The sequence below is a fragment of the Rhinopithecus roxellana genome, chromosome 1, assembly GCF_007565055.1.
Source record: "Rhinopithecus roxellana isolate Shanxi Qingling chromosome 1, ASM756505v1, whole genome shotgun sequence".
NCBI classification, from domain to species: domain Eukaryota; kingdom Metazoa; phylum Chordata; class Mammalia; order Primates; family Cercopithecidae; genus Rhinopithecus; species Rhinopithecus roxellana.
The window spans coordinates 182,756,082-182,777,548 of NC_044549.1; the positions used below are offsets into that span (position 1 = coordinate 182,756,082).

The 21,467-nt window shown below is 40.4% G+C and overlaps 2 protein-coding genes across 36 annotated transcripts in view; one reads left to right on the forward strand and one right to left on the reverse strand.

Moving 5' to 3' along the window:
- Nucleotides 1-210: 210 nt before the first annotated feature.
- On the reverse strand, nt 211-8,985 carry ANAPC13 (anaphase promoting complex subunit 13). 6 transcript variants are annotated; one of them, XM_010364837.2, is made up of 5 exons: nt 8,917-8,979; nt 8,626-8,786; nt 7,999-8,148; nt 5,220-5,345; nt 211-1,183 (listed from the first exon to the last, which is right to left on the reverse strand). In XM_010364837.2, the coding sequence occupies exons 4-5, from the start codon at nt 5,316-5,318 to the stop codon at nt 1,058-1,060; spliced, it is 225 nt and encodes a 74-aa protein (XP_010363139.1). In that variant the 5' UTR covers nt 5,319-5,345; nt 7,999-8,148; nt 8,626-8,786; nt 8,917-8,979; the 3' UTR covers nt 211-1,057. The 6 variants fall into 6 exon arrangements, with proteins under 6 accessions (XP_010363139.1, XP_010363138.1, XP_010363136.1 ...); XM_010364836.2 differs by having other exon boundaries at nt 7,973-8,148; XM_010364834.2 differs by lacking the exon at nt 7,999-8,148.
- The window catches only part of CEP63 (centrosomal protein 63), a 137,266-nt gene continuing 124,448 nt past the window's right edge, over nt 8,650-21,467 (forward strand). For 6 of the 30 annotated variants that reach the window (XM_030934193.1, XM_030934114.1, XM_030934178.1 and 3 more), the window contains exons 1-2: nt 8,650-9,004; nt 18,621-18,685. In XM_030934193.1, the coding sequence (XP_030790053.1) occupies nt 8,831-9,004; nt 18,621-18,685 (239 nt within the window). In that variant the 5' untranslated portion in view covers nt 8,650-8,830. Of the gene's footprint in view, nt 9,505-10,942; nt 11,015-12,697; nt 12,736-15,297; nt 15,544-17,678; nt 18,147-18,620; nt 18,690-21,467 lie in introns of those variants that run through there. The other 24 variants (XM_030934171.1, XM_030934207.1, XM_010364844.2 and 21 more) reach the window with 15 other exon arrangements.

Genomic DNA, 21,467 nt, shown 5'->3' on the forward strand with positions numbered 1-21,467 from the left:
GCTTATTGAAGGGACTGGGGTCTTTATTCTGAAGATCAATGATTTCGAGGTAGAACTACTGATGCAAAGAGAAGAAATCAGCCTGAATGTGTTTGGATTATAGGATAGCTGCTAAAATCATGTTTGTGATTGAAAACCTAAAATAAGCTAATTTGTTTTTTCACGTACCTCTTCCTCCTAAAAGCTAAGTAAACAAAAAGACCCAGCATAAAAAGGATGAGAAGAGATTTTAGTTATTCAGTGTTTTCAGAGTTTCAACAAGGGATACAGATAGAGGCAGCCAGGGCTGCTTCCTACAGCGTTTACAATCTGGGGAGAGCACATGAAAGACACTGTTTTACAGGCAAATAATTCCAGGAAATATACACAAACGTGTTTTTCAAAATACAGGTTCTTATACAAATGTGTAAGTAAATACTGATTCCATAGTGGGGTGGTTATAATTGAAAGGGCTTTGAGAAAATAAGAAATGCCACTACTGAATAAAACTAGTGGTTCACCTAGCCAAAGATCCTTTCCAGCAGTACAAAAGGAAGTTGTAGGGAGAACAGAAGTAACTGTCAGATATCTTTCTAATCTGTAAATTTATCCAAAGTTTGAAAATACCATGAAGAATCTTAGGAATGCCAGTAACCAGGGAATGCGATATTTGCATATCACAACATCTACAGGCTAAATACACTCCGAATGCTTCTCAATGTGGGGAAGTATGAGAAGTTAGTAACTCTTCCCAGTGTCTGGCTTCCTTTTTCCTTTGCCTTTCCCTCTCATACGTTCAATCTCCTGTGTTACAGGACACACATAAGTAGTTGGAAGGTGTTAAACTTTGACAGTAAAGCAAAATCAGAGGTAAAGGCAAATGTTTAACCAGTCTTGTTCAAATACAAGCTACTAATATTCACCATTACTGAGAAATCTCTGTTTCTCATTCTGGTGAACATTTTCACATCGCACTTTGCTACCATTATTACTCAAAGATTTGATTTAGGAGACTGAAACAAAACATGCTTTATCTGTGTGCTCTTAGAAAATCCATCCACAAGAAAGGAGCCAGGTGTCAGTTTCCAATGGGGGGAACATTCTCATGGAGGTACTGTAAAGCTAAGTCTGTCCATTTCATTTCTTGTTCTTTGACAGATTCTGTGGTGCCACCATTGTCTTGTTCAGGTTCAGGAAGCTCATTCTGAAAAGGTACAATAGAAATTCAGAACAGTAATATATTCTGCATCTTCTTGGAACTCAAGAACACTTAGAATTAAGGCTTGTGAGTTCCTAGGAACAGGCAACATAACTGATATGTGTATTCTAAAAAAGCTAAAATCATACAGGTGAGGAAATGATCAGAAATATCACTCAAACATGGCCTGGGCCTTCTTCAATAGGGAATGATGGGCATTTTGACTCTGACACTTGTGAAGGAGGCACTGTGGCAGAAGGGTTAAGGGCAGAGGCTTTTGGAAGCCAGCTAGGATCCAAGACCACAACTCTCCCATTTGCTGGGTTACTTGGGCAAGGTTTGCAAACCCTTGGGGCCTTTGTTTCCTCCTTGGCAAATGGGAGGAAAAAAGAGCCATCACCTCACAAGACTACTGTAAGGATTAGGTGAGGTTAGATCAAGTGCTGAGCACTGTGTGGGGTATCTGGTGCTCAAGGAATATTTGCTATTATTATTAGCGGCTAGGAACACTGAGATGAGCCAATCCTAAATCTTCTTTTGGGGGAGCGTGATTTAAAAGAATACTAGTTTGCTGGCATATTCCTTAGACACAAGAAATGTATCCAAAAAATTACCTTGGACCCAACATGTCTTTTTTTTTTGAGATGGAGTTTTGCTTTTGTTGCCCAGGCTGGAGTGCAATGGCGTGATCTCGGCTCACCACAACTTCTGCCTCCAGAGTTCAAGTGATTCTCCTGCCTCAGCCTCCTAAGTAGCTGGGATTACAGGCATGCACCACCACTCCCAGTTAATTTTGCATTTTTTTTTTTTTTAGTAGAGATGGGGTTTCTCCATGTTGGTCAGGCTGCTCTCGAACTCTCGACTTCAGGTGATCCACCCGCCTCGGCCTCCCAAAGTGCTGGGATTACAGGTGCAAGCTGCTGCGCCTGGCCCAACATGTCTTATATTATAACAAAAATGGAGGTAGGGCAGGAAACACTGAAAATGTAACTAGTAGATGAGACCTCCCCCTAGTGGTGGAGCAGGGCAACAAAAACCCCAACAAATAACCAATTCACACCCTACCAGCAATTTTCTTAAAATGGTAAGTCATGGGCCACACTTAGTGTAGGATCTGGGATCATTTACTTGTATTTTAAATTTAAATATATTACTACTGAAACTCTGCTTTGTACCAGAGTTCACAGATACCAACATATTTCTTTTCGATTATCTTAATTTATGTTTTGTTTTATGCTTAGCAAACTGTTATGCAATATCTAGACTTAAAATTTTCCACTGGATTCTAATTTGTAGTATGTGAATATGTTTTCCCCTCTAAAATTATGCTCAATATATATTAAATGATATTTACTTATCTATATTTGAATCACATACATCTTGTTCTACAAGACAGATTCAAACATACTTGAATTTCGATTGAAAAGAGCTATCATTTATTGTAAAGCAATCAGGCCTAATAATTACTTATAGATGACTTATAGATAAACAGGTTCTTAATGAATTATTTAATTCAGAAGCAGACAACTTTGCTTAATTTCATCCTATCTGTGGTACGCTTTCTAAAATAATGTGTCTTTCATTTGGTATCTACTGTCCCGTTCAGTACATGCCAACACATCATATCGTATGTATGCCTGGAAAACAAAAATAAATGTGTCATAAACCCAGCCATCCATTATGGTGTACTGTAAAATGCCCTTAGTTCTTTGCAGCTACTCTTATCAAAAGGTGAAATTGATTTCCCCAATCTTGGATTTGGATTGGCCCTGGGAGTTATTTTGGCCAACAGAATGAAGCTGTCATGCCAGTGGGCTAGTTCTTGGCCTAAGCTCCATGAAACTCTGTGGTTTCCTCTCAGGTTGCTCTTGGAACCCTGAGACTGAGAAGTCTGGGCTAGCCCGCTGGATACCAGAGACCATGGCATAGTCATCCCATCACCCAGTGGACAGCTTGTTAACTGCCAGACATGTGAGACAGTCCTAGATTACCCAGCCTCCAGACAGTCTGTTGGCTGACTGCACAACACAAGCAGGCCTGGCAGGGATCAGCTGAGCTAGCACAGACTAGAAGTCCCTCCCAGCTGAGCTACGAAATCATGAAATAAACAGTTGCTCTTTTAAGTCACTAAGCTTTGGGGTGATTTGTTATGCAGCAAATCCTAACTGGCATACACACTGCCTTAGAATGACAGGACAAGCGAAAGGTATGGATTAGCAGCAGGGCCAAGCCAACTTCGCCTAGAAGTCAGCAGGGAAACTTCCCTCTCCTTCATCCCCTGCCACACAAATGTTCTCCAATCTGAGCTATAACATTCTCCAGAAGTAGGCATCTTTATTTTCTTGACTTTGTTCAGGCCCTCCTCCCTTGCCTAGACCACCACAATAGCTTGCCAATTCGTCTCATTTGCCCTTTTTCCATGTCACACCATCTCTAACAATGCTGCTAAACCGATTTTCCAAAAGGCAAATCTGAGCATAGCAGTCTTGCTTTTAAGATCATTCATTCCTGGATCTCCTGAGGATGAGATCTAAGTGTGGTATCAAATACCACTCTCAGTCTGATCCAAGCCCAACTTTTCAGTCTACTTACCTGACAAACATATTCTTCATCCACACTGAATGACTCACCATGTCCCAAAACCTTTCAAACCTCTGGGCCTTTACACATCTGTCCCCTCTGCAGCAGTACCCTTGTCTATCTCCACTAAACTTCTGGTCCTTCTTTATGACCCAGCTTAAACATGACATTCTCTCAGAAGCCTTTCTGATGCCCACCAGGCAATCAGTCACTTCCTATATGATGTGGCTGTTTATGCCCCCACCTAGAATATTATCACAACAAGTGTTGCCTTTCTAGACCCCTCAAGGAGCAGGCACTGTATCTTATGTTCACATAGTCTTATGGCACACAGTAGGCTTCAAAAAATGCTTGTGGAATGAATGAACAAAAGTTCACAAGACAGGATCTGGAACTTCACAGACCTAAGTATATGTTATATGAAGCCCTACTTATCTGCTATCAGACTTTGGGCAAGTTCCCCTTTCTGATCCTATTCTTTTCCTATAAAATGGGACTAAGAGCACCTCCCTCACAGGGTTGTTTAAGAATTAGAGATAATGTATATTTCCAACCTCAGTCCACGGCATAAAACTGGTATTCAATAAATGACATCTATAATTCTTATTATGCTCTCTCTTTTGACTATTTTCCTAAGCTTGAACTAAGCTATGACTTGTTATTTGATATGTATATTACTCACTGAACATATTACTATCTTTAATCGTAAATGAAAATACAGATGAACCATTTTATTTCTTTGTAAACAGCAGCGGCAGATATTCTAACTATAAGTTATATTTTATTTAATACTAACTACTCTTCTCAGGGGCAGTTGGCATGCTTTAAAGAAAAACAGTCCCATTTTCCCTTTTTTAGGCCTCTATGACATAAATAGGATTGTAAATAAACATTTATATAAGCAAACCTTTTGGATCACTTATTACATGAGGTTTAACAAACTCCCTGCAGCAGAGTTTTCCAAAGATAGGGAAGAAAAGAGTATCCAGAAGGCTGCTGGTCTAAACGCAAAAGAATACCCAGGTATATTCTGAATATTTTCCAGAGAACCCAAGATAGGTATATGCTCTAAGAATGTGAGTTTCTAAAAATGCCAAAAGACTGATGAGCCACAGGCAGGGAAGTAAGAAACAGAGCTCATATGCTGCTGCTTCTCGTTCCTCCCCGTCTTGTGCATTAAATTCTCATTATTTGGTTTTTCTGGATTTCATGTGGGGGACAGAAAATGGCTCAGAAAATCTGGGCTCCAGTCCTGGCATGACTCCTAACTGACCTGACCATGCTAGCTCCCTGAACCACATTTTTCTTCACTATAAATGCTCTCCAGAGGCTTCTAGAGTTAGAGAATTCCACAGCTTTGATTTCTTTGCCACACTAGTTTATCTTCCATTGATATCCCTCCTCCACTAGTTACTGCCAGATCAATACCTTTAACCCATTCTCAGCTCAAATCATAACCTACCAGCGGTATTGCGACATCTTCATAAGGCAGTTTGTCTTCTCGCCAAGCATCATCAATCAAATCCAAGATCCTTCCATCTCTCTGAACTTCACTGTCCATTTTCCTGCAGCTTTGATCTTATCAAATCTGTAAGCCAAAGAGGTTATTTCTTAAACACAATGACTGAAGTGATGGTATAATCCACTATAAGGATTCTCCAGGCTTTTTAGTCTGGGGCTACCTTTTGGCAAAAGGTTCATTTTCTCATACAGGCTGGGTGACTACTTTGATCATAGTTCCTCTCTACAACCCCAGCTGATACATATTTTATAGTGTATACTAGACAGACATAGCCAGTTGACAGACCAGTGTCATAGAGTGTGACAGGAGAGAAACACGTTCTTAAATGAGGCCCTCAAATATTAATATGTTGCATCTCAATGTAGCTCTTCTCTTCTAACTTGAACATTCACCTTTTCCTGTTTGTGATGTCTTTGATGAGTCCCTGATTCATAATGGCCTGCTAAGTTTCCTTTCTAGCCCCTGGCTCAAACCTCAGCATTCTTAGGCACAGGAGTCACATGAACATACTGTAAAGGAAACGGCTTCCTTCCCTAAAATAGTACCCAGGCTGCGATCTGAACAAAGCACTTCTAGGTGAAGACTAGTGGTAGAACCTCATACTGCTGTTTTCTCCAGTTTCTGCTTCCCTTTGGGATAGCTCCTTTCTTGGAGGTTCCTTCCTCTAATTCTCAATGCTGCACTCCCTTTAATTTCTGGCCCAAATGGCCAGGATACTTATTTAGCTCCTTGACCATGGTTGATTCCCCATTTTTCTCTGAAGCTGCTATAAAAACCCCAACAAATGACCAATTCACACCCTACCAGCAATTTTCTTAAAATGGTAAGTCATGGGCCACACTTAGTGTAGGATCTGGGATCATTTACTCGTATTTTAAATTTAAATGTATTACTACTGAAACTCTGCTTTGTACCAGAGTTCACAGATACCAATATATTTCTTTTCAATTATCTTAAGTTATGTTTTGTTTTATGCTTAGCAAACTGTTATGCAATATCTAGACTTAAAATTTTCCACTGGATTCTGATTTGTAGTATGTGAATATGTTTTCTCCTCTAAAATTATGCTCAATATATATTAAATGATATTTACTTATCTATATTTGAATCACATACATCTTGTTCTACAAGACAGATTCAAACATACTTGAACAGATTGAAAAGAGCTATCATTTATTGTAAAGCAATAATACATTATCTTAAACTTAAAAAGAAAGTTCGGTCTTAATAATTACTTATAGATGACAAAGAATAAATAGGTCCTTAGTTAATGAATTATTTAATTCAGAAGCAGACAATTTTGCTTAATTTCATCCTATCTGTGGTATGCTTTCTAATCCAAAAGGCTGGCTAGCTTGGAGGATACTTTTGGATTCCCTGTTTCCAAGGTTGGGCCCTGATTCATCATAGGCGTCATCCTATGGGTGCTCCCTGCTACAAAGTGACAATCCAAAAAGCCCAGAAGCCACTGGCATCAAAGGTACTCTCAATTATTCTCAGTTTCCGAGACTATGGAGACTCACACAATAAGCAATTTTGGCGGGGGCGGGGTGGAACCCACCATCTTGAGGTGCTTTTTTCAGAGCTCAGCCTGGGTGCCATTTTAAGGAAGGAAGCCTTTTCCTTTACAAGCTCAACTTCAGACATCGTCTTGCCTTGAGGATTTGTATCAGGTCTGTAGTTGGTCCCTTCCCATAGTCCAGTTTAGTGTTATCTCAGTATGTTCATGAGCTCCTGTGCCTAAGAATGCTGAGGTTTGGGCCAAGGCAGGTGGAAGTTTTTGTAAAAATGGCTCACATGGCCAGGCTCAGTGGCTCACACCTGTAATCCCAGCACTTTGGGAGGCTGAGGTGGGCGGATCACGAGGTCAGGAGATCGAGACCATCCTGGTTAACACGATGAAACCTCGTTTCCACTAAAAACACAAAAAATTAGCCAGGCGTGGTGGCAGGCACCTGTAGTCCCAGCTACTCGGGAGGCTGAGGCAGGAGAATGGCGTGAACCTGGGAGGCAGAGCTTGCAGTGAGCCCAGATAGCGCCACTGCACTCCAGCCTGGGCGACAGAGCAAGCAAGACTTGGTCTCAAAAAAAAAAAAAAAAAAAAAGCTCACAGATGTCCCCCATAGGATAACTGCAAGATATCCCCAACACCTTGGCAAAAATTATACACAGATTGGTGTATAGGAAAGGGTTTAAAAGATCTGGGCAAAACTTAAGCAAAACGCGCCCTGCTACTTCTGTCACCGGTGAGCCAGGTGAGGGCTTAATTAATCTAGTACCCAATAATTAACCCGCTACTACCCAGTGGATAACTCAAAGCAAGGCGAAGTTTTGGTTGTACTTTTGAAGTCCCTGTCTTATAAGAGCTCCCCACTTTCCTGCTGCTACTCCTTTGTCCTTGCTGCTGTGTCTCTTGGGATACCCTTTTCCCTTTCTTCAGCTGATCCAAACCTGACTTTCCCAGGCCCACATAGATTTTCCACCTTTTAGTAAGGTTTTCTCAAATCACTCGAGCTTCAGTAGGCCTTCTATCCTTGAACTCTTGCTTCTTGTCCTAACTTAATCTACTAAACAAGCTAGGTCAGCTTTGTGATCAATTGCTCCGGTATTATTGTCTCCAACTGTTAAGTGTACATTTTGTACCCAGGATTCCTTAGTAGATCTTTCCACAATCTGGCCTCAATCTTTTTCACCTGTCCCTTCTCCAAACACCTCCAACCTTGTCACATTTTCCAGCCTTGACAGTTAAAACCCCTTTTCCACATCACTAATGCCACTCTTCCTTTCAAGATCAACGCAGGCGTCAGCTCTTGGAGGTCAACATCCCATTTCCGGGGTTAGGCGTAAAGGTGCCTTCACTCTTAAGGGGCTGGAAGGATGGAAAGCAACAAGACAATCAAGGCCCAGGGCACAGCCACCGTCCCAAGTACTGTCACATAATACGACCACTGTTTCCTGAACAACCTTTTCTTACACACGTGACAGTCCCGATGCCTGCAATGCTGTTTGTTTCTTCCTTTTTATTCCAGTGAACCCATAGTCAGTCTGAAAATCTTAGGTCTCAAGCCGCTTCCTGTAGGTGGCCGCCTCCAAACCTCAGGCTGAGCGCGGTCCCAGTACCCACCAGGGATCTCATAGTTCCCTAAGCACAGAGCATGGCACCAACTAGGGAGCCTGTCAAACAGCCCAGATGTATGTCTTTCCAAACACGCGGTGCCTGTGTTTCCCGGGACAGGGACATGTCTTATCCATTTCTATACATTATAACTTTGTAAACATGTATTTCTAAAGTCAAAACGGGGAAAAAAAACACACACACAAACAAACAAACAAACAAACAAAAAACCTTGTTCCTTGCTAGAAATGAGCCTCGCAGGCCACCACACCGTACGAGAAGCCGCCCCCTCAGCCGCGGCTTCCGGCCTGAGGCAGGATGTATCAAACGTGGAAGCGGAGACGGGGAGGTCTGGGGTGCAACGCAAGTCCCTTTCCTCCCGACACAGCGTGCTGTAAAGAAAACGGTTATGAGCGTAAAGTGACAGCCTCGGCCGATGGAAATAGGGGGAAGTCCGACACTGAGCCACGAACGCATTCCCGCGCCTCCAAAACCTAGGCTGGGGGCGCTGCAAACCCTTACCGGTAACCGGCCCACTGCGGCAGACGCTTCCTCTTGCCACGCCCCGCATCACGTGTCTGCACGCTCTTTCTTGGATTCCCGGATGTGGGTGAGTCCATTTGCTCGCGTGCAGGGGAAGTCTGGAGAAGACATTGATTCATTATTAAAAGTGTGGGGGCAGTGGGCGGAACGAACGCGCCGACTGAGGCTGGACGTAAGCTTAGTGGTGGCGCGCGTGCGCAGTGCCCGCCCGAGGTAACGGCTGGAAGGCTGAGGGGTGCGCTTGCGGCAGCCCTGTAACCGCCTGTGCGCAAGTCGGAAGGGCAAGGGGCGAGCGCGTCCTGGTCTGGAGGCGGCCCAGGCTGCCTTGGTGACTCTGGCTTCGCGGCCTCATGGCTTGCGGCCGGTTCGCGCAACAGTCTGCGAACCACCAGGCGCGTCCCCGCCGGCTCGGGTCCGCCCCGGAGCCCCGTCCCTCGGCCTGGCTCGCCTTGCCCTGCACACCGGCCTAGTCCGGCATGGCGCAGCCCGGCGCGCGGTTCGGCCCCGCCAGGTGGTCAGCGTTTCCTCGGAGGCCGGGTGGCTGGGGGCGCTTCGGAGAGTGGCCAGGTGGGCGGGCGAGCTGCGCCCAGTACTCACCTTTCCCGGCGGACCCACCTTCCTTTTCAGCGGAGGGACCCCAGTGTGGCCTCCCTGCCAGGGCTGCTGTCTAGCTAGTGCTGTTAGGACGACTTCATTCACGGCACAAGGGGACCCGCTCATTTAGGGTGGCATGTTAAGGTTGGCAGCTTTTAAAATAGTGAGTTGGTGTAAACGGTTATGTTTAGTACAGCAGGTACGGAAATATGGCAGAAATCGTGGACTGAAATTGGAGAACCCTGAACTAACTGCTCCATACACACAAATCAGGGATAGAAAGAAATAAGGACGGTTTCTTAGGAACACTTTAATCACGGAGATACTTGAAGACAGTACATTTAGGCTTATAATGTGGTTTTTCTTATGTCCTTTACGACATCAGGAGAGTAAAGATGTGTATGATGTCAGAGACTAGTCATCTTTTACAGTTTGAGCACCGTACACTAATATGCACAAAGTAGTTTTCCCTGAGCCTTATGTCCGGTTAAACTTATTAAAAGAATTTTTTCTTTTATAAAGCAGTATTGTAGGGTAGATGCTCTGTATTTATACAGTTCCTTACGTGCTTGCATTTATTTTTTAGATAAGAGAAAATCATAGGGATCGTTGATTAGATTTCTGTTAGCTGTAGCTTAATAGAAAAACAAAGTATATATATTTTCTTATTTGGAATGCAGTGCCATTTTTAGGTTAATTTTTGAGTTTGCCTTTTGACTGTGGCATGATCAGTGATCAGGGTAGTAAAAAAGGCTCTGAAACTAAAATGGGGTAGAGATTTATAAACAGACACTCTGACTTTTAAAATGTATGTCGATGCAACTCTAGAAGTTGTAGAAATTGTATGTTGATTGTACTGATGCCATTTTCTCTCGTTAAAAGGTGGAAGACCTTTGCTTAGTCCTTTCTGTTCTAATTTACATTGTGCTGGTAGATGGTGACAGCATCAGTAATCCACTCTGTCATTGCTTCCTGCTTTCAAAAAATGTCAGCTTGACTTGGAATTCAGCTAAAGCCAACACTGAGTTGCCGATCTTTATGTTATTTTAGTCCCCTGCCCGCCCCCGTCAAGAGCTAGGTTTTTCAGTTTTGCAAAGCCACACTACTGTCATTACACATACACAAATTAATAAAAATTCTCTGATGTCAATGTCCAGTCAGATTACGATTTCTTCAACTCTCTCTTAAATGTCTTTTTTGCAGTTAGCTTGTTTGAACCAAAATCCCACAGGGATCTGCCTGTTGTGTTTGGGTGATGCACATTTGACATCTTTTAATCTGTAGCAGTTCCCTCATAGCTATAGCTATGGGATTAGCCCCTGTTTTTCCTTACAGTTCTAAATTTAGCAGATTGCATTGCACAGTATCCTTTTAACAGGTATCTCTGTTGCCTTTATATCCTCTAAACCAGGGACCCCCTAACCCGGGGCTGCAGAGCAGTACCAGTCCCTGGCCTGTTAAGAACCAGGTTACAGAGCAGGAGGTGAGTGACAGGCGAGTGAGCATTACCTACCACCTGAGCTCTGCCTCCTGTCAGATCAGCAGTGAGGTTAGATTCTCCTAGGAGCATGAACCCTAATGTGAACTGCGCATGCAAGGAATCTAGGTTGCATGCTTATGAGAATCTGACTAATGACTCATGATCTGAGGTGGAACAGTTTCATCATGAAACCATGCCCCTAACCCTCGCCATGGGTATTATTCATATTACTGAAAAGTGGTTGGCCGGGCGCGGTGGCTCACGCATGTAATCCCAGCACTTTGGGAGGCCAAGGCAGGCGGATCACGAGGTCAGGAGTTCGAGACCAGTCTGGCCAACATAGTGAAACACCGTCTCTACTAAAAATGCAAAAAAATTAGCCGGGTGTGGTGGTGTGCACCTGTAATCCCAGCTACTCGGAAGGCTGAGGCAGGAGAATCACGTGAATCCGGGAGGTGGAGGTTGCAGTGAGCTGAGATCACACCATTGCTCTCCAGACCGGGCTACAGTGCGAGACTCGGTCTCAAAAAAATAAATAAATAAATAAATAAAAAGTGGTTTGGCCATTCCTCCCCCAAAACATTTCATATGAATGTTGACAAAAAGATATTTACAAAATTTTTTATTTCCACCCTGTCCGTGTTGAAAAATTGTCTTCTGTGAAACAAGTCCCTAGTGCCAAAAAGGCTGGGGACCACTGCTGTAAACCAGTAGTTAGATGTAGAATTGCACTGCCCAGTATTGTAGCCACTAGCCAGCTGTGGGTAATTAAAGTGAAATAAAATTAAAAATTCAGTTCCTAGGCTGGGCGCGGTGGCTCATGACTGTAATCCCAGCACTTTGGGAAGCCGAGGCGGGCAGATAACGAGGTCGGGAGTTTCGAGACAAGCCTGACCAACATGGCGAAACCCCATCTCTACTAAAAATACAAAAATTAGCCGGGCGTGGTGGCAAGCGTCTGTAATCTCAGCTACTCAGGAAACTGAGGCAGGAGAATGGCTTGAACCCGGGAGGCGGAGGTTGCAGTGAGCTGAGATCACACTACTGCACTCCAACCTGGGCAATGGAGCGAGGTTCTGTCTAAAAAAAGAAAAAAAAGTTCCTAACTTACATTAGCCACGTTTAAAGTGCTCAGTAACTACGGATTGCCTAGTGGTTACTTTTTGAACAGTGCAGTTATAAAATATTTTCATAATTGCAGAAAGTTCTATTGAACAGCACTACTTTAGAAGCCTGATCAGATTTCACCCTTATATTTGTTTTTGTTTTGTTTTTTGGTGGGGTAGTTGGGGGGTTGGGCAGAAAATTTCATAGGTAATGCATTATACTTCCTATTTCATTAATTATCAGGGAAGCAGTGTCTGAGTTGCTGTTTTTTTTTTTTATTTTTATGATGTTAACATTAAACATTATTTTGAGTTTAGGTGTAGTTAGCTCCATCCACCCATAGTGAAATTCCCCAAGATTCTTTCACTTAATGGTGAAGTTCTTTTGTGGGGTTATATTGCCTGTATCCCTTACTGCATTAGAGATGCAACGTGGTGATTATCTAATTCTGTTGTTTCTTCAATATTTGTTAGCTGAGAGTCTTTTATGAAGAACTTTCCCTTACCAGCTGTTTACCCTGAAATACAATTTGCACAGGAAAGGCAAGAAAAATGCTTAATTCTTTCCCTCTATTTTCAGACCACAGTAATGAGTTGGTGGCCTAGCAACCTCCAAAGGTAACCATGAGGGTTTTTGCCTTTTTGTAAACCTATCATCATGAACTTATAGACTTTATAATATATTTAAACTGTTTCAACATATGGCAATTGTGTTTTTAATGCTCAAATTGTTTCATCTTTGGCCAGTGGGAGCTCCTTAAAGTTGGCTCCTATTCCATTTGATATGACCAATAGCTTTGTTAATTTCCTTGCTTTCTGATAAATAATTTTCCTGGCTCATTTATAGATTTCTGGTCTCCAAAGAACCCTGGTTCTTTTGAGTCTGAGATAGTAGTATTTGGAGACCACAGTCTATCTAGGTAGGAGAAGTGTTCTTGCTACTATGTTAATTATTGGTTCTAGGATTTATAGTGGCCAGAGTTAGGAAATATACATTAAAAAAACCACAAATATGCAGAGTTCACATTGTTTCCAACATTTAACATTTAAATTTCCAAAATTTAAACTTAATTTTTCAGTTTTTTCACGTTTGATTTATGTTTGTATCTTTTTTGCTGAATCTTGGTACCTAGTGCCATTAATAGAATTAGTTTTTTTCCTCATCCTATGTTATATATAATGGTTTCAAGTTAACAGCCTATTTTGTTATCAATATGATTCCTGAACAGTGCTTAGGATTTCTTTGCAATTCTCTTTTATCCTTATTTTATGTGTCCCTAGGGAAGTGTATAGTGAAATTATTGTATTTTAAAGGCATATGAAGTAATTTATTGTATACTTAGCCTGTCAAATTGATATCTAGTTAGTAGTTGATTTATTTTATTTTGTTTCCAATTTTTCAGTACTGATTTTTTCCCCATTTTGATTTGTTTTATTATATGCAAAACCTAGCATAATTCCCATAAAACAAGTACCCATAAAACAAGAACTCATAAAACAATTTAGCTTTCTTCTCTGTTTCTTCCACTCTGCTTATTTTCCTTCCTTACAGATACTGTTTTTACTAGTTTTGGGTCTATCCTTCCATTAAAAAAACACATACCTAAAAGCAAATATACATGGACAAACACACCTTTCTTTCTTAGGTAAAATGTGCTATTATGTATACTGTTTTCCATCTTGGGTTTTTCACCTAGTAATATATGTCCTGTAGATCCCCTCCACAGGAGTATGTAGAGATTGTTATTCCTTTTTACAGTTTCATAGTACTCCATTGGTGGATGAATATTTAATTTGTCCCCTCTTGATAGACACTTGTGTTATTTTCTGCTATTACAAATAGTCCTGCAGTGAATATCCCTGTGGATATGTTGTTTTGCATTTTTGCCAGTGAGCCCATGGGATAGATTCTTAAAGGTAACGTTGTTGGATAAAAGGGTAAATGCCACATCAGTTGTTATTACCAAAGTCTCCTCTATAGCAGTTGTATTCATTTTGCATTCCTACCTGTAATGTATATGAGTGCCTGTTGTCCCACAGTCTTGTCATCAGAGTATATTATCAAACATTTAATTTTTGGTTAATCTGGTACAGAAGAAAGGGTAACTTAGTGTAGTTTTAATTTATATTTCTCTTATGAGCAAGGTTGATTACCTTTTCATGTTTTTACTGTCATTTGTATTTTTCTGTGCATTGCTTCTTTATACTTCTTGCCCATGTTTCTGTAGATTTTTTTCCCTAATCTTTTATAAGCTCCTTATATAGTTGGGTAATTAACCCTTTGTGGTAAAACTTTCAGGTACTGTTGTCATTTGTCTGTTAGCTTTGCTTATGGCATTTTTTCATATAAAAGTTTGTTTTTATGTACTCCTATTTCTCAGACTTTCTCATTGTTCTTCCTGGATTTTGAACTATAGTTTGGACAATTTTTAAAAAATGTTAGTATTTTGAAAAGTTCCTCTAATACCTTTTTACTGGTATCAGTTTAATTAGGACCCTTTCTGGAAAATGCTTAGTAATACTGATTGTTCATTGGGAACAGCCATAGTTTATCGGCCATGGTATATCTGACACAACCATAGAGCTTTGTAATTAAAACGACACCAAGGCAGGTAAAGGGACAGAGAGCATTGTTATTCTCCTTTAGACTTGAAGGTTAGGCATATCCCTTCTCTTAGTATGTACACATTTATTCATAATTCTGTCTGGAGTTTTTATTTTCTTCCTGTGTCCCATTTTGTGAATAATTTGGTCTTGGGCATATACTCTAATATTTTTCCTGATCTGTAAGATAATAAGGTTAAATTAGAGGCCCGAAGTGCTTTCTAGCTCATAAAGTCGATGTTAATGAATTTCAGAGATTTGCCTATAAGACATTCTATTTGTATTCTTTTTCCCTTAAGTTTAAAGTGTGTTTTCTTTGCTCCCCAAACTTGATGTAAAAGCTTATATTTCCTTTCACTATCCAATTCCAGGTTTCATTGATTTAAAACAGACTTCATTCCAAAGGAGAGTTATAATTAATAAGTTTTGTTTGTTGATGTTTTGTTCTAACTGCAGAAATGAATAAGATTGTACCAATGGTAGAGGTATACATTTTCCATTTAATTACATTAGCTTTGCATGTTAGTGGCAAGGAGTAGCAGATTATCAAACATTGTTTTAATTTGTATTTAAAGTTTTACAAAGTATCTAATTTTATGTAATTATATGGCACATGCAAAGAAGGAATCAAAGTGACATAGTGCATAGAGTTGAATGAGGGTCAGGTTGGTTAGGAAAAGAATCCATGATATAACTATGAGCAGCTCAGATGACAAACATCCAGGATGAAATCAGCCCTTACTATTTGCCTGATCCTGAGGATTGATGGTGTTTGGCACTAAGGCAGATGATGAAGGAATTGCAGAAACACATTGCACATTAGTAAGTTTACTTTATTTCTCACAGAGGATATTACTGGTCCACTTCTCTCCCTTTTTTTTTTTTTTTTTTTTAACAGGAATCTCTCTGAGACCATTTTGATTTCTAAAATGGCAATATTTGTTATGTGACTATTTCATTATTGTGCTGCTGCCACCTAGTGGCTATGGTAGTGATGTCATACTTCAGTTTAATTTCTTTTTTTATTGCAAAGACACTATTAAGCCAAAAGATACGCTGATATAAAGATATAGAATACTGTAAAATACATAAAGGTTGCGCATTGATTGTGACTCGATAGTCACACTCTCTAGGTTGAATCCAGGACTATAATTTGTAGTTTATCATAGTCAAGTTATTTAACTCTCTAAGCCTCAGTTTTCTCAAAGTAATAGTATCTGTCTTTTTTTTTTTTTTTTTTTTTGAGATGGAGTCTCACTTTGTCACCCAGGCTGGAGTGCAGTGGCCGGATCACGGCTCATTGCAAGCTCCGCCTCTCGGGTTTTTATGCCATTCTCCTGCCTCAGCCTCCGGAGTAGCTGAGACTACAGGCACCCGCCACCTCACCCGGCTAGTTTTTTGTATTTTTTAGTAGAGACGGGGTTTCACTGTGTTAGCCAGGATGGTCTCGATCTCCTGACCTCATGATCCACCCATCTCGGCCTCCCAAAGTGCTGGGATTACAGGCTTGAGCCACCGCGCCCGGCTAGTGTCTGTCTTTTATGAGTGTTGTGAAGATTGATTTAGACAATGTGTACAAGACAGCTATTGAACATTCAGTAACTTCTATTATAAGTATATTATTAAATAATAGTCATATAGAAAATATATTTGTGTATATTACTAAATATATTGTTTGAGAATAACATGACCTAAATAAGTATAATTTTACTAATGATAATTTTGAATAACTGTAATAGCACTGTCAATAAGAATAACACTTTCCTACATGTTAATAAGTGTCCATGTATGGTTGTCAGGAGCTTGCTACTTACAGTGGACACTTAATTGGCTATTAGAACCCATGAAAAAGCTGGAAGAAACCTTAGAAAATATTGTTCGTGCCCCTCATTTTACAGATGTTAAAACAAGTCCAAGAATATAAAACTAGTTAGTTGCAGAGTAGGACTGTATCCTGGGTCTCCATCTGGTGCGGTGTGGACCACGTACTGCCTCTCAGTTCTCCTAGAGTGGACCAAAACATGGAATCTTGGTTGCATTGTAATTTGACTGTATTGTGATTTGAAAGTGGAGTAAAACATGGGAACCTTTTTCTTTAGGTTTTTATTTTTGCAATTTTGGTGTAATATGTAGGATAAACCAACTAGAAAAAAAATCCTCCCTGTCATGTTTGTGCACGAATAGTTTAATACTCAGTTTGTTAGTATCTTTAGAAATAGATGCAAATAAGATGCAGTGGTTCTATTTTCCAGTCTTCTCATTCTCCTCTGTGTCTCTGGAACACCCTGGGCATGCCTCTTACTGTATCACACTGGGAAAGCCTTTTTGTCTCATTTTTTTCTGTCCCATACTAGACTATTAATACCTTGAAAAGGGCCATATCGTTCATCACTATATATCTAGTTGTTAGTACAACACTGAATTATGTGTTGAGTAAAATAATCTACTTCTTACAGCAGTATAATTTTTAGATGAGGATTAGCCCAGGGGCAGAATGTCTACACCACAATCTTTGGTTATTGTCTAAAGGTTTAAGGAAAAAGCATTTTGGAATGAAAAGTGGTTTGACATTGAACATTTTGAAGATTTATTATAAAAGACGAGAAGCATACAGCACATATTAATCAACACTTCTGAGTTTAAGGGTCTTCTTTCCTTTCTCACTGTCACCTTTCTTCATGGTGTATCTTACCCTTTATTTTATTTATTTATTTATTTAGTTGAGATGGAATCTCTCTCTGTCGCCCAGGCTGTAGTGCAATAGCATGATCTCGGATCACTGCAACCTCCGCCTCCTGGCTTCAAGAAATTCTCCTGCCTCAGCCTCCCGATAGCTGGAACTACAGGTGCACACCACCATGCCCGGCTCATTTTTTTTTGTTTTTTGTTTTGGTAGAGTCGGGATTTTACCAAGTTGGCCAGGCTGGTCTCAAATTGCTGACCTCAAGTGATCCGCCCGCCTCAGCCTCCCAAGTTCTAGGATTACAGGCATGAGCCACCGCACCCGACTGTATCTTGCCCTTTATATGGCAGTCTTCTATCTTCCTTTCCCTCTTTCTCTGCTAGACTCTTCATGTAGTCCCCTAGCTATGACCAGTTTGCATGGGGGAGAGGGTAAGTAAAAGACAGGGGAGTTAAGGTCAGCCAAAAGAATCTGCCACGTACCGTGTTGAAATGCTACATTGAGCTCTGGAGCTGCAGAGATGAATAAAGTTGGGTTTCTGCCCTGGAGGGGTGAATAGTCTAGTAAGGAAAAATAGTGTGTAAAAAACTCACTTCCAGTGTGGTGTAACTCCTATGAAAGAACTCCTATGAAAGTTAAGCACTGGGAGCAAATGAAGTGCAGAGGCAGGAGGGCCCTGTGGCTGCCTTTCGGTGAAGAGAGGATGTTGCATGCAGGAAGCTCTATGAGCCTGTCTTCAGGGGTGAGTCGGCTTTCCCATGATAGACTAAAGAGTTTAATCTCAGTGCACTTCACATTTTTTATACTATCTCTTTATTTAAAAAAAGCTATGCTTTCCCTCTGACGTGTGTGAACCCAATTTCTTTCTCATTTTGTAAGGGGGTTTGTGTACTATCCCTCTGCTAGAGAGATCCCACTTCCACCCCCGCCCACCCGACATTAGGAACTAGACAAAGAACAATGAGGTATTTGATAGTTACACGGAGAGAGTATCAACAGCAATTCAGATATTTTTAAGTTATTCTGTTTTAATCTGAAATATGTTTGTTCCTAGTTTTCCTGAAGTGATGTTCTTTGACTGCTTCTACAGTCATCTTAAGAAGTGCAGCATTTTTTCCTTGTTATGTATGCTTTCATTCACATTCTTAAGTTGTAAGTTAGAATATTAGAACTGAAGAAATGAATTTTCTCATGACTGATATTTTTTCTTTGTCAGTTGCCAGAACAAAGGGGATTTGGTGATGGAGGCTTTGTTAGAAAGAATGCAAAATCGAGGGCATGGTGGGTAAGTTTGCTTTTATAAAAATTAATTGTTTGGTTAATACATAATAATTATACATATTTATAGGGTCCACGTGTTACCTTGATACATACATATAATGCGTAATGATCAAATAAGGGAATTTAATATACCCATCAGCTCAAGCATTTATCATTTTTTGTTTTGGGAACATTTCAATTCTTCTAGCTACCTTGAAATACATAGTAAATTTTTAAAGTTTAAGGGACCTTACTGTGCTAGTCACCCTACTGTGCTAGTTACTTAACTAGTCACATACTAGTTACTTACTAGTCACCTTACTGTGTTATTTAACACTATAGCTTACTCTTCTACCTAACTGTATGGTTTGTACCCATTAACCAAACATTCTTCACCCCCAACCCCTTCCCAGCCTCTGGTAACCGTCGTTCTACTCTCTACCTCTGTGAGGTGAACTTTTTTAGACCCGCACACATGAATGAGAACATGAGATATTTGTCTTTCTGTGCCTATTATTTCACTTAATGACCTCCAGTTTTATCCATGTTCCTGCAAATAACAGGGCTTCGTTCTGTTTTGTGACTGAATAGTACTCCATGATGGATATATATCTGACATTTTCTTTGTCCATTAATCTGCTGTTGGACACTTAAGTCATTTCCATATCTTGGTTATTGTGAATAATGCTGCAATAAACATGGGGGTACAAGTATCCCTTTCACATATTGATTTCCTTTCATTTGGATAGATTACCCAATAGTGTGCTTTCTGGATCATATGTGTTATGAGTGGTACAAAGTCAGACATAACCAGGTCCATACATGTTTGTGTCTTTCTACAAGAGCAAACTTTTAGTGATGCTATTTCAGTCATAAAAACCACAAGCTATATGGAGTTCCCAAGGAGGCAGTTCCCACTAGTACTACCAGTTCGCTTGATAGTCAGAGCCATGGGCATACAGGCTTAAGCCTCTCCACAAGTCAGTCAGTATTGCAAACCACACATAATAGCGTATTTAATTAATATATGTAAATGTTACAGTGTAAACATTCCACATCAAACAAAGTAACAATTAACAGGAGAAAAGGACAGAAAAAAAAGGGGGGGTGCTAAAGAACTAGTCCAAAGAGAGCAACCGAACAAAGAGAGTATTCTGGCCTGATCTGGACGGTTGTCAACATCTTGCAAGGAAGAGCCTTTGGCGACAGATGCCAGGTGCTGATCACAGATGACAGCAAGACAGGGTCTTATCAAGACAGCTGTTTTGAGCTGGCAAAGTCTTGCTCTTTTTGTGGCCACAGAGTCTTCTGGTGAGAACTGATAGTGAAATATTTTGCCTGTTTATGTCATTATGTGATTGGGTGCAGTCTTTATTGATTAGGTCCCTGTGGGCATGATGTCTTTTGAAATGTGAGATGCAGTCTCTTTCTAAAATGGAGTTATTTATGTTAAGGATGCTATATACAATATGGTAGTTCTATTTTTAGTTTTTTAGAAAACTCCATTTAGTTTTCCATAATGGCTGTACTAATTTTACATTCTCACCAGCAGCCTGTAAGAGTTCCCTTTTGTCCACATCCTCCCCAGCATTTGTTATTTTTTGTCTTTTTGATAATCATTCTAACTGGGGTGAGATGATATTGTGGTTTTCACTTGCATTTCCCTGGTGATTTAGTGGTGTCAAGCATTTTTTCATATACCTTTTGGCCATGTGTATGTCTTCTTTTGAGAAATGTCTATTCAAGTCCTTTGCCCACATTTTAATAGGGTTTTTGTTTTTTTGCTCTTGGAGTTGTTTTTCTTGTGTATTCTGGATGTTTAATCCCTTGCTGAATAAATAGTTTGCAAATATTTTCTCCCATTCTACAAGTTGTCTTTGGCTCTGTTGATTGTTTCCTTTGGTGTGCAAAAACTTCTTAGTTTAAGTCCCAATTGTCAGTTTTTGTTTTTAACTGCCTGTGCTTTTGAAGTCTAAGCCATAAAATCTTTGCCTTGACCAATGTCCTGAAGCATTTCCTCTATATTTTCTTTTCTTTTTTTTTTTTTTTTTAGAGACGGGCATCTCATTCTGTTGCCCAGGCTGGAGTACAGCAGCACAGTTGTAGCTCACTGTAGCCTCAAACTCCTAGGTTCAGGTGATCTTCCTGCTTCAGTGTCCCAAGTATCTGGGACCATAGACATGTCATCTGGCTAATTTAAGAACAGTGTTGTTTTTTTTTTTTTTTTTTTTTTTTAGAGATATCTCACTGTGTTGCTCAAGCTGGTCTTGAACTCCTGGCCTCAAGTGATCCTCCTGCCTCAGCCTACTGAGTAGTTGGGATCACAGGCATCAGCCACCGTACCCAGTCCCTTTGTTTTCTTCTAGTAGTTTTATAGTTTTGGGTCTTACATTTAAGTCTTTAGTCCATTTTGAATTGATTTTTTTTTAAATATGGTGAGAGATAGGAGTCTAGTTTCATTTTTCTGCATGTGAATATCCATTTTTTCCAGCACCATTTATTGAATAGGGCATCCTTTTCCCATTGTATGTTATTGGCACCTTTGTTGGAAATCAGTTGGCTGTAAGCATGTGGATTTATTTCTAGGTTGTTTATTTTGTTCCATTGGTGTATATGTCTGCCTTTATACCAATACCATGCTGTTTTGGTTATTATAGCTTGATAGTATATTTTGAAGTCAGGCAGGTAGTGTGATACCTCCAGTTTTGTTCCTTTTGATCAGAATTCCTTTGGCTATTCAGGGCCTTTTATGGTTCAGTGTGAATTTTAGGATTATTTTTTCTATTACTGTGAAGCATGTCAT

What these genes read in the sequence shown, in the direction of transcription:
- ANAPC13 (XM_030934274.1), bottom strand. Translation starts at nt 8,965, where the DNA reads ATGCGGGGCGTGGCAAGAGGAAGCGTCTGCCGCAGTGGGCCGGTTACC. An exon ending in CCGCAGTGGGCCGGTTACCG is followed by an intron (nt 8,787 to 8,916) that starts GTAAGGGTTTGC and finishes TTTTCTTTACAG; the next exon opens with CACGCTGTGTCGGGAGGAAA. An exon ending in CATTTCTAGCAAGGAACAAG is followed by an intron (nt 8,149 to 8,625) that starts GTTTTTTGTTTG and finishes CCATCCTTCCAG; the next exon opens with CCCCTTAAGAGTGAAGGCAC.